Here is a 16,972-nt window from a genome sequence, read left to right as displayed (position 1 = left end):
AGGATGGGTAAGCATAGAGCAGAACTGTATGCCAACCATAGCCCTACCTTCTATAGTGTTTTTGAGCAAGCAATCTCAGAGGAAATTGGAAATAAAAAATGTATGGGTGAAGCACATCTTAAAAATATGGTCAGCGGTCCAAAAGAGGATTAGAGGGGCACCTGCTCTGTCACGAGCTCTGCAGATTTGGGGAAATCCACACTTCCCTCCTTCAAAAGTAGATGCCACTTTTAAAAGATGGGCAGACAGAGGCCTAAGGGTGATTGACCAATTGTTCTGTGACAGTGGCTTACAGCCATTTTCATATCTTCGAGAGAAATTCCTTATACCCCAAAATGATATGTTCAGGTTTTTTCAGATAAGGCATTACATCATAAACCATGAAGACTGGAATGCAATTAAAAATGCTCCAACAAATATAGAAACTTACTTTATTAATGTAAATAAATATCAGCTACCCAGCAAAAAGCATGTCTCCCATATCTATAAAAATGTATTATTGGATACACCGGATAATACTTTTATTGTGAAAAGCAAATGGGAACTGGAATTAAACTCTATAATTGAGGATGGGGAATGGGAAACAATATGTATTGGATGTCATAAGGGTATTAATAGCAACACCTGGAAGGAATTTGACTGGAAGATGAAGACAAGGTTCTTTAAGACACCCTTAGTGATCTCTAAATTTGTAGATAACCCAGCTGCAATGCACTGCTGGAGAAAATGTGGAGGGATTGGCGACCACCTACACATATTCTGGGATGGCCCAATGATGCTTCCTTAGTGGAGGGGGGTAAAGAGTGAGATAGACAGGGTTCTGGGTACTGACGTGCCGTTCACTCCGAGACAGTTTCTTTTGGACCTAAATCCTGAGGACAAGTACTCCAGAGATCAAAAGTATTTACTACATATTCTACTGATGACTGCTAGAAAAAGGGTAACGATAAAATGGAGGAATGCACTGCCTCCTACGGTGGCACAGTGGAAGCAGAAAGTGAAGGAGGTATATGGAATGGAGGCTTTAACTGCCCAATTACAACTGAAGTTTGATGTTTTTGTAAAGAGATGGTTACCTATAGAGAGATTTATTTCCAATTGTACTGAATCCCACAGACTGTTATAATGTATTAACTGTCCATCTTTCTAGTTTATTTGCCCATTTTACATTCTGTATCAGTCAGCTCCATGGATGCTGGATTTTCTTTTACTTGCTCTCCGTTATGCACTGTTACATAATCTGTGCCAAGGAATGTTTAGCAATGTGTGTTCTTGTTCATGTTTGTTTAAAAAGCAAATAAACATAAAGTAAAAATAATAATAATTATTAGTCTACAATTAAACCTGTTAATGGTTAGAATAAATTTGGATGATTAATTAGTTAGGTAATTTTTACAGAGATTTTGTTTTTTTCACAAGTTTTAAACTAGAAAAAACATTTTTTTAGGTTAATTTGTTGAATATTTATTTTATTCAGTTTGATGAAAAAAAATCTAGTTTTGATACTTCAATTGCTTGTTTTTATTTCCTTTGGGATTTTATAGAAGGTTTTTTCTAATTCCTTTTTTATTTAAAAACATTTTCACTTTTTTTTTAGTTTTCTGATGGATTATATTAAACGTGTTTTTAGTTTTAAACTGACCAGTTTGTGCATTTCTGTTGTATTTTATATCAAATACAGATTTTTGTTTTATATATATATTAGATCTTAAAATTCAGAGTAAAAAAGCTAGAAAACTACAGAAACATGTAGAGGTGCGGCTGAGAGATGAGCAAAAATGAAAAGTATGTATCTAAAAACTGTGTAACTTATCGGTAATTTTGTGTAACTCTACAGAAGAGGATTAAGGCCACTGAAGAAAAAAAAAATTATGATTTTAAAATATTACACCAGTTTATTATGGGAAAAAAGACAGAAAATTTATTTTTTTCCCCCCCAGAATTCTGACTTTTTTTTACCCAGAATTCTGACTTTTTTTCTCAGAATTCCGACTTTTTTTCTCAGAATTCTGACTTTATTCTCAGAATTCTGCCAGCTAACAAACATGTTAGCATCAAGCCGTAGCCATGCCTGTTTTAGAGACTAGCTCTCTTGTTTTAATCACCTTCTGCTCTTCCATTAATCAAATAGCATCAGCAGGGACCCTCAGGGATGGAAAAACTCGCCTAATTCCATCATTTTCCACCAATGTGTTCCTGTTCATCTCAAACAACTCACATCTTTGTCAGTGAAGCTGAGAGCTCCACATCTCTGCCTTCATGGAGCCCATCTACATTAAGATCCTCAATTCTGAGATTAAAGTTAGAATTCTGACTTTTTTCCCATATTAAACTGAATTTTTTTTTTTAATCAGTTATTTTTTTTTACTTTTTCAGTAGCCCTAATCCTCTGCCGTATAACTCATATTAAAAACTACAATTTATAATAAAAAAAAAACTAAATGTTAGGACAAAATAATGCGGGCGTTTGCATTGTTAGTTCCCGGAGTCACCAGCAGGTGGCAGCAGCTCCCCTCAGGTCTGTTAAGTGTCGCAGCTAACAGGAAGTCTGGACCAGACTCCCTTACTGTTCCACCCAGCCGGGTCTTGATCCAGTTTTCTCCGAGTAAACGGAGCCAGAAAGCGGCGTGAAGCGAGGAGAGCCCGCCGGGATGGAGGAGTATCAAAACGGCAGCGAGGTTAGACTATAAACCGATGTTTTATCTGGTTTATGGAGGTTAGAAAGAGGAAGGTAGCTGGAGGCTAACAGAACCGCTCCCTGCACCCAGACTGAGCTGCCTGCCTCCAGGATGTTTTATTTATAAAAATAAGCAAAGGTTTCCATCGGTTTGATGACATTTAACAGCCGCTGATCTTCTGGTATCTTTTTCAGGGTTCATTTAACTCAGAGGAGGCGGAAGTCATCGTTAAAGAGGTAAAGCTAAAAACATCAGCATGATGTTAAACTGCTTCCTATCATCCACAGAATCAGACATACTTTTATAATCCCAGAGGGAAATTGCCTTTGTTACACGATATACAAACATTTATGTATTTATACATTTAAGCTATTTACTTAATACTCAATAAATCATTTAAAAAGCAACAACAAGGGATTATTTTTGTGTTTGTTAATCTTTACACTTCATTTCTTATCAGATTTTTAGGGATAATTACTGATAATTTCGCAATCTTACAATTAATCTCAGTTTTAGGGTTAAAATTTGTTAAACCTGACTGAAAGTTTAATCTGTTTATCTTCTCTGCATCTTTAATTTTATTTAATTTGTTAATCATAAGACTAAGAATAAAGTCCAAGATGGCTGTAAAATAATCATCTGAAAATTAAATGTTTTTTGTTGTTGTTGTTATTGCTGCATTTTAAGTTTGAGTGTGACAAGATTAAAGTCAGAATTCAGAGGAAATAAGTGAGAATTCTGAGAAAAAAAAGTCAGAATTCCGAGAAAAAAAGTCATAATTCCGAGGGAAAAAAAGTCAGAATTCCGAGAGAAAAAAGTCAGAATTCCGAGGTGAAAAAAAGTCAGAATTCAGAGGAAAAAAAGTCAGAATTCCGAGAAAAAAAAGTCAGAATTCAGAGAAAAAAAAAGTCAGAATTCAGAGAAAAAAAAGTCAGAATTCAGAGAAAAAAAAGTCAGAATTCAGAGGGAAAAAAGTAAGAATTCAGAGAAAAAAAAGTCAGAATTAAGAGGGAAAAAAAAGTCAGAATTCAGAGAAAAAAAAGTCAGAATTCAGAGGAAAAAAAGTCAGAATTCAGAGAAAAAAAAGTCAGAATTCAGAGGGAAAAAAAGTCAGAATTCTGAGGGAAAAAAAGTCAGAATTCTGAGGGAAAAAAAGTCAGAATTCAGAGGAAAAAAAAGTCAGAATTCAGAGGGAAAAAAAGTCAGAATTCAGAGGGAAAAAAAGTACGAATTCAGAGGGGAAAAAAGTACGAATTCAGAGGAAAAAAAAGTCAGAATTCAGAGGGAAAAAAAGTCAGAATTCAGAGGGAAAAAAAGTGAATTCGGAGGGAAAAAAAGTATGAATTCGGAGGGGGAAAAAAGTCAGAATTCGGAGGAAAAAAAGTCAGAATTCGGAGGAAAAAAAGTCAGAATTCAGAGAAGAAAAGTCAGAATTCAGAGGAAAAAAAGTCAGAATTCGGAGGAAAAAAAAGTCAGAATTCCGAGAAAAAAAAGTCAGAATTCAGAGGGAAAAAAAAGTCAGAATTCAGAGAAAAAGTCAGAATTCAGAGAAAAAAAAGTCAGAATTCAGAGGGAAAAAAAGTCAGAATTCAGAGGGAAAAAAAAGTCAGAATTCAGAGGGGAAAAAAAGTCAGAATTCAGAGGGGAAAAAAAGTCAGAATTCAGAGGGGAAAAAAAGTCAGAATTCAGCAAAAAAAGTTACAATTCTGCGGGGAAAAAAAGTCAGAATTCTGCAAAAAAAAAAGTCAGAATTCTGCGAAAAAAAGTCAGAATTATGCGATAGAAAAGTCATAATTCTGCGATAGAAAAGTCAGAATTCTGAGATTAGTTTAATTCTTGTAAAGCATTAACCACTTAAACCAAGAGGAATATTCCAGCTGATATAACATCTGTGAATTAAAGTAAGTCCAGCTCCCAAACTATAAATTGGAAATACAATTGTTTGTATTTGTGTGACAGAAAGGCATTGAGGAATATTTTTCAGGTGGAACAGCTATTTTAAATGTTACCATGTCTGATTTTTTCCGAGAAAAAAAGTCAGAATTCTGAGGGAAAAAAAGTCAGAATTCCGAGAGAAAAAAGTCAGAATTCCGAGGTGAAAAAAAGTCAGAATTCAGAGGAAAAAAAGTCAGAATTCCGAGAAAAAAAAGTCAGAATTCAGAGAAAAAAAAAGTCAGAATTCAGAGAAAAAAAAGTCAGAATTCAGAGAAAAAAAAGTCAGAATTCAGAGGGAAAAAAGCAAGAATTCCGAGAAAAAAAAGTCAGAATTCAGAGGGAAAAAAAGTCAGAATTCAGAGAAAAAAAAGTCAGAATTCAGAGGAAAAAAAGTCAGAATTCAGAGAAAAAAAAGTCAGAATTCAGAGGGAAAAAAAGTCAGAATTCCGAGAAAAAAAAGTCAGAATTCAGAGGGAAAAAAAGTCAGAATTCAGAGAAAAAGTTAGAATTCAGAGAAAAAAAAGTCAGAATTCAGAGGGAAAAAAAGTCAGAATTCAGAGGGAAAAAAAAGTCAGAATTCAGAGGGGAAAAAAAGTCAGAATTCAGAGGGGAAAAAAAGTCAGAATTCAGCAAAAAAAGTTACAATTCTGCGGGGAAAAAAAGTCAGAATTCTGCAAAAAAAAAAGTCAGAATTCTGCGAAAAAAAGTCAGAATTATGCGATAGAAAAGTCATAATTCTGCGATAGAAAAGTCAGAATTCTGAGATTAGTTTAATTCTTGTAAAGCATTAACCACTTAAACCAAGAGGAATATTCCAGCTGATATAACATCTGTGAATTAAAGTAAGTCCAGCTCCCAAACTATAAATTGGAAATACAATTGTTTGTATTTGTGTGACAGAAAGGCATTGAGGAATATTTTTCAGGTGGAACAGCTATTTTAAATGTTACCATGTCTGATTTTTTCCGAGAAAAAAAGTCAGAATTCTGAGGGAAAAAAAGTCAGAATTCCGAGAGAAAAAAGTCAGAATTCCGAGGTGAAAAAAAGTCAGAATTCAGAGGAAAAAAAGTCAGAATTCCGAGAAAAAAAAGTCAGAATTCAGAGAAAAAAAAAGTCAGAATTCAGAGAAAAAAAAGTCAGAATTCAGAGAAAAAAAAGTCAGAATTCAGAGGGAAAAAAGTAAGAATTCCGAGAAAAAAAAGTCAGAATTCAGAGGGAAAAAAGTCAGAATTCAGAGAAAAAAAAGTCAGAATTCAGAGGAAAAAAAGTCAGAATTCAGAGAAAAAAAAGTCAGAATTCAGAGGGAAAAAAAGTCAGAATTCCGAGAAAAAAAAGTCAGAATTCAGAGGGAAAAAAAGTCAGAATTCAGAGAAAAAGTCAGAATTCAGAGAAAAAAAAGTCAGAATTCAGAGGGAAAAAAAGTCAGAATTCAGAGGGAAAAAAAAGTCAGAATTCAGAGGGGAAAAAAAGTCAGAATTCAGAGGGGAAAAAAAGTCAGAATTCAGCAAAAAAAGTTACAATTCTGCGGGGAAAAAAAGTCAGAATTCTGCAAAAAAAAAAGTCAGAATTCTGCGAAAAAAAGTCAGAATTATGCGATAGAAAAGTCATAATTCTGCGATAGAAAAGTCAGAATTCTGAGATTAGTTTAATTCTTGTAAAGCATTAACCACTTAAACCAAGAGGAATATTCCAGCTGATATAACATCTGTGAATTAAAGTAAGTCCAGCTCCCAAACTATAAATTGGAAATACAATTGTTTGTATTTGTGTGACAGAAAGGCATTGAGGAATATTTTTCAGGTGGAACAGCTATTTTAAATGTTACCATGTCTGATTTTTTCCGAGAAAAAAAGTCAGAATTCTGAGGGAAAAAAAGTCAGAATTCCGAGAGAAAAAAGTCAGAATTCCGAGGTGAAAAAAAGTCAGAATTCAGAGGAAAAAAAGTCAGAATTCCGAGAAAAAAAAGTCAGAATTCAGAGAAAAAAAAAGTCAGAATTCAGAGAAAAAAAAGTCAGAATTCAGAGAAAAAAAAGTCAGAATTCAGAGGGAAAAAAGTAAGAATTCCGAGAAAAAAAAGTCAGAATTCAGAGGGAAAAAAAGTCAGAATTCAGAGAAAAAAAAGTCAGAATTCAGAGGAAAAAAAGTCAGAATTCAGAGAAAAAAAAGTCAGAATTCAGAGGGAAAAAAAGTCAGAATTCTGAGAAAAAAAAGTCAGAATTCAGAGGGAAAAAAAGTCAGAATTCAGAGAAAAAAAAGTCAGAATTCAGAGAAAAAAAAGTCAGAATTCAGAGGGAAAAAAAGTCAGAATTCCGAAAAAAAAAAGTCAGAATTCAGAGGAAAAAAAAGTCAGAATTCAGAGGGAAAAAAAGTCAGAATTCAGAGGAAAAAAAGTCAGAATTCAGAGAAAAAAAAGTCAGAATTCAGAGGGAAAAAAAGTCAGAATTCCGAGAAAAAAAAGTCAGAATTCAGAGGGAAAAAAAGTCAGAATTCAGAGAAAAAAAAGTCAGAATTCAGAGAAAAAAAAGTCAGAATTCAGAGGGAAAAAAAGTCAGAATTCCGAGAAAAAAAAGTCAGAATTCAGAGGGAAAAAAAGTCAGAATTCAGAGAAAAAGTCAGAATTCAGAGAAAAAAAAGTCAGAATTCAGAGGGAAAAAAAGTCAGAATTCAGAGGGGAAAAAAAGTCAGAATTCAGAGGGGAAAAAAAGTCAGAATTCAGCAAAAAAAGTTACAATTCTGCGGGAAAAAAAAGTCAGAATTCTGCAAAAAAAAAGTCAGAATTCTGCGAAAAAAAGTCAGAATTATGCGATAGAAAAGTCATAATTCTGCGATAGAAAAGTCAGAATTCTGAGATTAGTTTAATTCTTGTAAAGCATTAACCACTTAAACCAAGAGGAATATTCCAGCTGATATAACATCTGTGAATTAAAGTAAGTCCAGCTCCCAAACTATAAATTGGAAATACAATTGTTTGTATTTGTGTGACAGAAAGGCATTGAGGAATATTTTTCAGGTGGAACAGCTATTTTAAATGTTACCATGTCTGATTTTTTTAGGTGATTAAACAAAGGAGAAAAAAAATGAAAAATATTTAGCCTCGCTAATTTTTTTTCTAAAATAAACGCTGCAAAACACCATGAAACCCTGTTTGAAACTCTGACTTTATAGATTCACATCTTGACTATAAGTCAAGCAAATTGGGAGTGGGAGAATAGAGATAGAATGATGAAAAAGGGGTCCCTATGTCCTCCAGCAGTCTAAGCCTATAGCAGCAGAACTATAGAGATACAGGTGCTGGTCATAAAATTAGAATATCATGAAAAAGTAGATTGATTTCAGTAATTCCATTTAAAAAGTGAAACTTGTATATTATATTCATACATTACATACAAACTCATATATTTCAGATGTTTATTTTGTTTAATTTTGATGATTACAGATGACAACAAATGAAAATCTCAAATTCATCATATCAGAAAATTAGAATATTACTGAAGACCAATAAAAACAAAGGATTTATAGAAATGTTGGCCAACTGAAAAGTATGAACATGAAAAGTATGAGCATGTACAGCACTCAGTATTTAGTTGGGCCTCCTTTGGCCTGTATTACTGCAGCAATGCGGCGTGGCATGGAGTCGATCAGTCTGTGGCACTGCTCAGGTGTTATGATAGCCCAGGTTGCTCTAATAGTGGCTTTTAGCTCTTCTGAATTGTTGGGTCTGGTGTATTGCATCTTCTTCTTCACAATACCCCATAGATTTTCTATGGGGTTAAGGTCAGGAGAGTTTGCTGGCCAATTAAGAACAGGGATACCATGGTCCTTCAACCAGGTACTGGTAGCTTTGGCACTGTGTGCAGGTGCCAAGTCCTGTTGGAAAATGAAATCTGCATCTCCAAAAAGTTGGTCAGCTGCAGGAAGCATGAAGTGCTCTAAAACTTCCTGGTATGTGGCTGCGTTGACCCTGGACCTCAGAAAACACAATGGACCAACACCAGCAGATGACATGGCACCCCAAACCATCACTGACTGTGGAAACTTTACACTGGACTTCAAGCAACGTGGATGAAGTGCCTCTCTTCTTTTCCTCCAGACTCTGGGACCTTGATTTCCAAAGGAAATGCAAAATTTACTTTCATCAGAGAACATGACTTTGGACCACTCACCAGCAGTCCAGTCCTGTTTCTCTTTAGACGCTTCTGACGCTGTCTGTGGTTCAAGAGTGGCTTGACACAAGGAATGCGACAGCAGAAACCCATGTCTTTCATACGTCTGTGTGTGGTGGTTCTTGAAGCACTCACTCCAGCTGCAGTCCACTCTTTGTGAATCTCCCCCACATTTTTGAATGGGTTTTGTTTCACAATCCTCTCCAGGGTGCGGTTATCTCTCTTGCTTGTACACTTTTTTCGACCACATCTTTTCCTTCCCTTCGCCTCTCTATTAATGTGCTTGGACACTGAGCTCTGTGAACAGCCAGCCTCTTTAGCGATGACCTTTTGTGTCTTGCCCTCCTTGTGCAAGGTGTCGATGGTCGTCTTTTGGACAACTGTCAAGTCAGCAGTCTTCCCCATGATTGTGTAGCCTATAGAACTAGACTGAAAGACCATTTAAAGGCTTTTGCAGGTGGTTTGAGTTAATTAGCTGATTAGAGTGTGGCACCAGAGGCCATCAATTTTGAACCTTTTCACAATATTCTAATTTTCTGATATGATGAATTTGAGATTTTCATTTGTTGTCATTTGTAATCATCAAAATTAAACAAAATAAACATCTGAAATATATGAGTTTGTATGTAATGTATGAATATAATATACAAGTTTCACTTTTTAAATGGAATTACTGAAATCAATCAACTTTTTCATGATATTCTAATTTTATGACCAGCACCTGTAGATCAGGATAACCTGAGCCACTCTAACTAGAAGCTTTATCAAATAGATGCATACTTTGACTATAAATCAAGCAAATTTGGACTGAATAACTTGAAGCATGTTTGTTCCATTTGTGAAAACATAAATTTTAAAGCTCCATTTAAAAGGTGTGTGGATTAAACACCATGTGACTGTGTTTTGGCCATTTCTATAAATAGATAAACATCAGCAGGTGTCAGTTGGGCCCTCTACCGGGCCCGCCGGGCTTAAGGCGGTTAAACAGCTGATAGTTTATATTTAGTTTACAGTTTAAATGCAATCTTAAAAATAGAACTTGGTCATATTTTCCTCTAACTTTAATCAAAGCTTTCTTTGTATTCAGGAGTTTGAAGATCTAATGGTTAAAGGACATTTAAAGGTTTTTGTTTCATCTTTAAACAAGGAAAGCTTTTATTAAATCATTGATGGTCACAGACACGACTAACAGGATTAGAAAGTTTATTTAAATTCAAAACTAAAGAAAACTTTTCCCTGTAAACTAAGTTCAGCATCAGAAGAAGCAAACGTCCGACCCGAGGGGGCGAATCCAGGATTGTTGCAGCATAAATCAGCTCTTGTTGTTGTACCTGATTGCCGCCCCCCCCTGACTCCCACATGACTGATCACACCGCCGTTTCTGTTTCAGGGCATCGAGAGCGTGCTGGGAGGAGACGACTACAGCCAGAACCAAGTGAACAAATGGACCGCCGCCATCGTGGAGCGCTGCCTCACTCAGTTCGTCAAACTGGGCAAACCCTACAAATACATTGGTACGGCCTACCTGCTAGTTTCATTCTATTCAGTTTATTTCTATAGCTCCAATTCACATCATGTCATCTCAGGTCACTTTCCAGTTCACCAGATCATCCAGTCAGATTGATTCAAAGTTTTCTATCTAAGGAAAACCAGCTGATTGCATCGACTCATTGACTCTTCAGCAATCCCTCACACTAAGCATGCTTGTAGCGACAGTGGAGAGGAAAAACTCCCTTTGAACAGGAAGAAACCTCCAGCAGAACCAGGCTCAGTGTGAGCGGCCATCTGCTGAGGCCCACTGGGGTTCAAGGAGACAGAAGCAGACATAGAAAAAGAAGCATAGATACAAAAGGCAACTGTCAACCAGCTCCACAGGCGGCCCCGTCCAGGAAACACACAGCCAGGCAGACGAGCTCCGAGCCAGCTCCCATGTCAGAGGATGAAGAGAGCACATCCAGTTAGTCACAGAGAAACAGGACTACACTGGAAAACAGGCCAAGCTCCAACATCTAGAAACAAAGGTGTTGATGGCAGCAGCACAGCTGATATTTCTCTCCAGGATGGAGTCACAGCCAAACAGGAACAGACGAGGCAAAGTACTACACTGGATAAACGATCTGGAAATTAGTAAAAAATCTCTTAAACTAAGTGTATTTATCCTTAATTTAAGTAGGTGAATGAGATAGTTTGCCAATGGAATGAGTATTTTTACTCTTTAAATAAGATAATTAAATAATATGTATTTGAAATAAGACAATGCATTTGTGTTTTCTCATTTAAAGGCATACTATGCAACATTTTTCAGTTAATTAATGTGTTCCATAACAATTTGGATGATTAAATGAGCCATTTCAGGTCGAACAAAGGTTTTCTCGGCCGCCCTGGTGGTCTGTAGGGGAAATACCGCACTTGCAATTGCAGGAGTCCTCGGCCCGCACCCACAGGCTCAGAAGTCTCGTGCATCGCCAGAGTCGGTCTTGCTTTACGGCGAGACCTTGGCTAACTACAGTCTTTGTTATTTAGACACATTCATAACAAATAATGTATGAAAACATGCTAAATTTTCAAACTCGAAAATTGGAACAAAATAGTCACTTGCGTTCGCCTGTCTGCTAAGCTCAAAACAACCACGCCTGGCTTGACGGAGAAACCAGGAGAACAGCTGAGCATATTTACGACAGTGCACTTTTACTTCCGCCCTCTGGGGGAGCCTCGCTGGAAAATCAACACCGGTTGCATAGTGTACCTTTAAATGTAAATTGTCTTGTTCCATTGGCAAAATGTATCTTTTACATTCTCAGTTCAAGAACAATTTTGCATTTATTTTAGGAAATAATGACTTATCTGGATTTAGATTTTTTATTTTCCAGTGTATGAGAAAAAGCAGAGAGAGCAGAACGTTAGAGATTGAACTAACAGATTCTGCAGAGTGGGAGAATAGAGATAGAATGAAGCAGAATGATGAAAAAGGGGTCCCTATGTCCTCCAGCAGTCTAAGCCTATAGCAGCAGAACTATAGAGATAGATCAGGATAACCTGAGCCACTCTGACTAGAAGCTTTATCAAAAAGGAAAGTTTTAAGCCTAGCCTTAAAAGTAGACAGGGTGTCTGCCTCACGGACTAAAACTGGTAGTTGGTTCCACAGGAGAGGAGCCTGAGAACTAAAAGATCTGCCTCCCATTCTACTTTTAGAAATTCTAGGAACCACTAGTAAACCTGCAGATTGAGAGCGAAGTGCTCTGTTAGGAACATAAGGAACAATCAGATCTCTGATATAAGATGGAGCTTGGCCATTTAAGGCTTTATATGTGAGAAGGAGGATTTTAAATTCTATTCTGGGTCTAACAGGAAGCCAATGAAGAGAAGCAGATGGGTTTTTTGGAGCTAACTGTGGGTTTATGTTTGCAGTAACGTGCTCCGTGATGCAGAAAACCGGCGCCGGCCTCCACACCGCCAACTCCTGTTACTGGGACACCAGCATGGACGGTGAGCTCCTCCCCCGCTTCACAGCGTTTCATCCTTCAGGCTCTCTGAGAAGCTGCAAATTCATCACCTTTAGGCCATTAAAAACTGAAAATGTTTGGAATCTGGGCTTAAATTTGAGCGTAAAAGAGGGAAAAAATGCAACTTCCATTCTTTTTAATCCATTAACATGATCATTATAGATTTTGTGTCAACCCATCACAAAACTACCAATATTTACACATAAATATTATTTAAAAACTATTAAGAGACTTGAAATGCAAAAACAAATAAGATTCTGAGTCCGAAATAAAAATGAATTATAAGATATTAAAGATTTGAAGTTGGACTGATTTGTAGTGAAATGATCACATGACCTGGAAGCTAGTGAGCAAAAATTCCAATATTTTCATTTTAAAATGCCTAAAAAATGATTTGAGATTTAAAATGGAAAGATTAAAAACCGTAAGTTTCGAAGCCAATAGAGTTCTATTAAAATGGTTTAATAAAACATCTGGATTCAGGTTGTTTCTGTTCGCCCTGCAGGAAGCTGCACCGTGAGGTGGGAGAACCGGACCATGTACTGTGTGGTCAGCGTCTTCGCCGTCTCCATCGCTTAGAGGTCGAGGAGCTGCAATGCGGCGATCCGAGCAGCAGGGGGAGCCAGACGACAAGCTTCTGTATCTAAAGCTGCAGCTGTATCATGTAGGAAGGATGTTTTTATATAAAAGCTGCTGCTAAATAAACAAAGTTCTGGACCAAATGGGAGGTTTTGTTTTTTTATGCAGAATCATTTTTATGATTTTGGTTTAATGACAGTCGTTTGATTTTTCAGATGTTTTCAATCTGCATCCTAAAGTTTCCATGGCAACGGTGTTTATAAAACATAGACGTGAATTCCTGAAGGCCCCATCCGTTATCTGTCTGCAGAAAATCTGATTTATTTATGTTGACATTAAACTGAATTTATTCCTCAAGAAGAAGAAAAATCCTGCTCTGGTTGGTAGAATCAGATCAAAGCCTTTATTTTGGGGTTTCCAAACTACGAAGAACTATTAGGGCCGCGATAGAGATTATTTTTATTTTGAGGATAAAGTTGAATAATAATGAGAATGAAGTCATCAAACCGCGACCTGTTTCAGAGGGAAAGCTTCGAGCTCCGACCAGCTTTGACGTCCTGCCCAGTTTGATAAAACATTTCCTGATTAGTCAAACCGATGCTAAAGTATAACTTCCCATGTTGCTCCACATTCCTCATTTTAGGGAAGAAAGTGCTTCTTGTATGAGTCGTCATTGTTACGGTTTTGGTTCCGTTAAGTTTTCAGTTTCACTTTGATGCCTGTTTTTCTTTGTTTTCTAGTTTTATTGGTCTGATTCCTATTTTGTGGTGTTTTCTGGATGTTTTTTTAGGATTCGTTCACATTGAGGGATTGATGCTCAACTCCGATTTTTTTGTGGAATCCGTTTTTTTGCGTTCTGGTTGACATTTCCAAATATATGTGACTTGTATGTGATCTCCTGTGTGAACTGCGTTAATCTAGCGATCTTTCCCAACCTTAAGCACACAATCTTTTCAAGATGTTTAAACAAGAATTCTGCTCTCTGCATCGTCGTCTGCCATGTTTGTTGCTTTTCTGGCCGCTTCTGCGTAGCAAGACGCAGAATAGTGATGTTTGTCGGGTATTAATGGCGTTCAGGTCGGACGAATGGCCGTTCGGGTCGCATTTAAAAATATCAGATTCGCATCGGATTCAGGACCACATCGCCAAGTGGACTGGGTCGCATTGGAAAAATTGTATCTTCGTTGTTCAGACTGCCATGAAAAGATCGAATACAGGTTGCATATGGGCCAAAAAAGAGTTGGGGGACTTAAGGCTGCAGTGTGAACGTTGCCTTTGCTGCCCTCTTGTGTCCATTTCTCTAGCTCCCTTCTAGACTCCTCTGTTCACAGCTGCTCCCAATCAGCTCATCAGTCCCGTCTTTGTTCAGTCTCCCATATATACTCTCCCTGTGCAGTTCCTCACTGCTGGTTCCTCGTCTTTTCTTTGTTCTACAGGTGAGTTATTTCCCATTAAGTTGTCTGCTTTTTCGTTCCATGTATTTTTTTCTTAGATTTTTGGATTTTTGTCTCAATTATTCAATTAAATCACCTCTGCCTCCTCGCCTGCATTTGGGTCCTCAGAACCTCAACCAAACCCTGACGGTCATAAAATGCAACCGTATTCTCCGAATTTTACGACTTTGCTCTCGTAGTTTTACAACTTTACTTTCGAAATAAAAAAAAAATATATATACATCTAGCCTGGCCCTAATACTGTCGTACCGAACCTTCGTCCTGGGGAACAAATTCTGGACACGTGTTGCCTTGATGTGTCAGATTATTGTTGAAGTGATTCATTTTTACTGTGCGTCTTGTAGTTGTCATAAAATGTGTCTTTATTCTCATAATTATTTTTTTTTTAGTTTTTTCGCACTAGTGGCTCTTTTTTTGGACAGTAGACTGGCAGAAAAGGTGGTATGAGAGAGGGAGAGACGTAGCAAAGCACTGCACCATTGAAGCACGCCATATTCCTGTAATTTATGACTTTATTCTTCTCATTTTACTGCTCAAAAAATAAAATCTGATCTGAGAAACTTCTCCGGATCTCAGACTGAAGGAGTTTCTGGTCTCAGATTCTTCTGGTCCAGTTGCTCCTGACAGTCATTTCCTCTTAGGGTTTAGACCAAACTTGTTCGGCTGCTGTCTTTTCCCCACAGCATGATGCTGCCACCACCACGCTTCATGGAGCATTAGTCGGGGTAACAGATTGACTTTATAATTTCTGTTTGTGAACCAAACATGTTATTTTATACATCTTAAACTAGTCATGATGCAGCCACCACCGTGCTTCACTGTTGATTATGGGGATTTGGTTGGTATCAGTTGTGTCCAAAACCATCCAGTCCAAATTCCCCACGAGTCACAAAGCTCTGATTTCTCTTTCCAATATGCTGGATTTTTCTCTTTTCTACTCAACCCTAAAATGCTCCAATATTTTAGAACAGTCCATGTGAAGGGAAATGTTTTTAGATAAAGAAAGACAGTTTCTGGAGCTTTAAGACTAATTTATTTTTTTCCTGTTTTCACTAAAACAGCAGCAGGATTTGAGTCTATTTAAAAACATTTGCTTTAATTGGCTCCATTTATTAGAATCTGACTTTTGTTTGGTTCTTTGTAACATGATCTAAAAACAAAAGTCTGAGTATTAAACCATGAATGCTTCCTTACTTCATTTTCCTTTTAGGGATTGTTTACAGTTGTCAACATTTTAACAAGTGTACAAAATATCCTTTTTTTTTAAATTTTATTGTAGCTTTGCTTAGAACTTTTGAACATATGTGGCTTTTTTAAGATAAAACTATTTTTGCTCAATATTTACAAACTGACTTTATTAAAACATATTTATAAATAGTTGTATGGTTTGTACACTTCTTAAAATTATGAAAACCACGTTTTATTTCATTGTATCAGTAAAAATGCAGACTAATTAATGGAAAGGCCCCGTCTGCAGCTGGTGGCTGCTCTGGGGGCCAAATGTGGCCACTTCCTGAACTGTAGGGCCCCTGCTTTGGACCCAAACAGGTGCACTGGAAAAATGATCTAGAAATAAGTAAAAATTTCTTAAAATAAATGTATTTACCCTTAATTTGAGTAGGTAAATGAGATAGTTGCCAATGGAATGAGTAATTTTACTCTTAAAATAAGACAATTAGATGATATGAAATAAGACAATGGGATTGTGTTTTCTTATTTGAAGTGGAAATTTTGTTCCATTGGCAAAATTTATCTTTTACCTCCTCAATCCAAGAACAAAAGCACTTATTTTAAGAAAAAATATTTATCTAGATTTCAGTTTTTTCCAGTGTGATGTAAAGTGAGCAATAAGCTACGGGACAGCAGCTCTTTCACTGGTCCGCATATTTTTCTCTAGCTTCTCTGCTAACAACAGTTTTACCTTCAGGAAGTTAATCTGCAAATATCAGGAAAATCCAAGCAGAGCTGCAGGTTTAGAAACAAATTTTCTGCTCAATGTTCAGCTTTTATTTACAAGAAATCAAGTAATTAACTCAATGCAAAAGGATTCTTCTAAATATCTTCAAACATCTCAGAATGTTTAGATGATTTTTTTTTTATCTTTAAAAATAAAAACATCAAGTTTAACCAGGAAGATAATCAGCATGCATCAACTTTGTACTTTTCAGGTTGTTTTCTGAGAATATTCACATTATTTACATGTTTGTCGTCAGCTGTGAGCTGGAAGGTTTCACCACTCATCTCTATTTATTCACTGGATGCTGATTGCCTGAAAAAAAGTGAAGTCACAGTCCGCCATCTTGGTACTCCCCTCTCCCATGGAGACGTGCAGTAACAATGCCTACATGTGTAACATTTGGCTACAAAAACCAGCAGTTTTCTCCTGCAGGAAGACGTTCCAGATAATTTCCCAGTCAGTGGAAGAACTAAGCAATAAATCCATCTATAGCCGATGGATCCTATAGTTTAGTCTGCAAACTAACATTAGTCTGGCTATCTCAGACTGACTGGAAGACATTGACTGAGTTAGACACAGACATTGGGTCTAACGTTAAAAAATAAAAAGAGGAAATAGAAAGTAATTCTCTGTGAAATGTCAACATACTAATTCTTTATGATGCAGATGATGATGTCGTTTTTGGAGTGTTTGTTGTTTTTCT

At 36.7% G+C, this 16,972-nt stretch overlaps 1 protein-coding gene across 1 annotated transcript; it reads left to right on the top strand.

The window, feature by feature from the left end:
• The first annotated feature begins 2,517 nt into the window (after window positions 1-2,517).
• On the top strand, window positions 2,518-13,001 carry LOC119794662 (dynein light chain Tctex-type 1-like). Its single transcript, XM_038302299.1, has 5 exons — window positions 2,518-2,678; window positions 2,873-2,914; window positions 10,167-10,290; window positions 12,185-12,262; window positions 12,785-13,001. The coding sequence occupies exons 1-5, from the start codon at window positions 2,652-2,654 to the stop codon at window positions 12,856-12,858; spliced, it is 345 nt and encodes a 114-aa protein (XP_038158227.1). The 5' UTR covers window positions 2,518-2,651; the 3' UTR covers window positions 12,859-13,001.
• The last annotated feature ends 3,971 nt before the right edge of the window (window positions 13,002-16,972 follow it).

The sequence above is a fragment of the Cyprinodon tularosa genome, unplaced genomic scaffold (assembly GCF_016077235.1).
Source record: "Cyprinodon tularosa strain WSP-4 unplaced genomic scaffold, ASM1607723v1 ctg486, whole genome shotgun sequence".
In the NCBI taxonomy this organism is placed as follows: Eukaryota; Metazoa; Chordata; class Actinopteri; order Cyprinodontiformes; family Cyprinodontidae; genus Cyprinodon; species Cyprinodon tularosa.
This window is presented reverse-complemented; position numbering and strand designations above follow the sequence as displayed.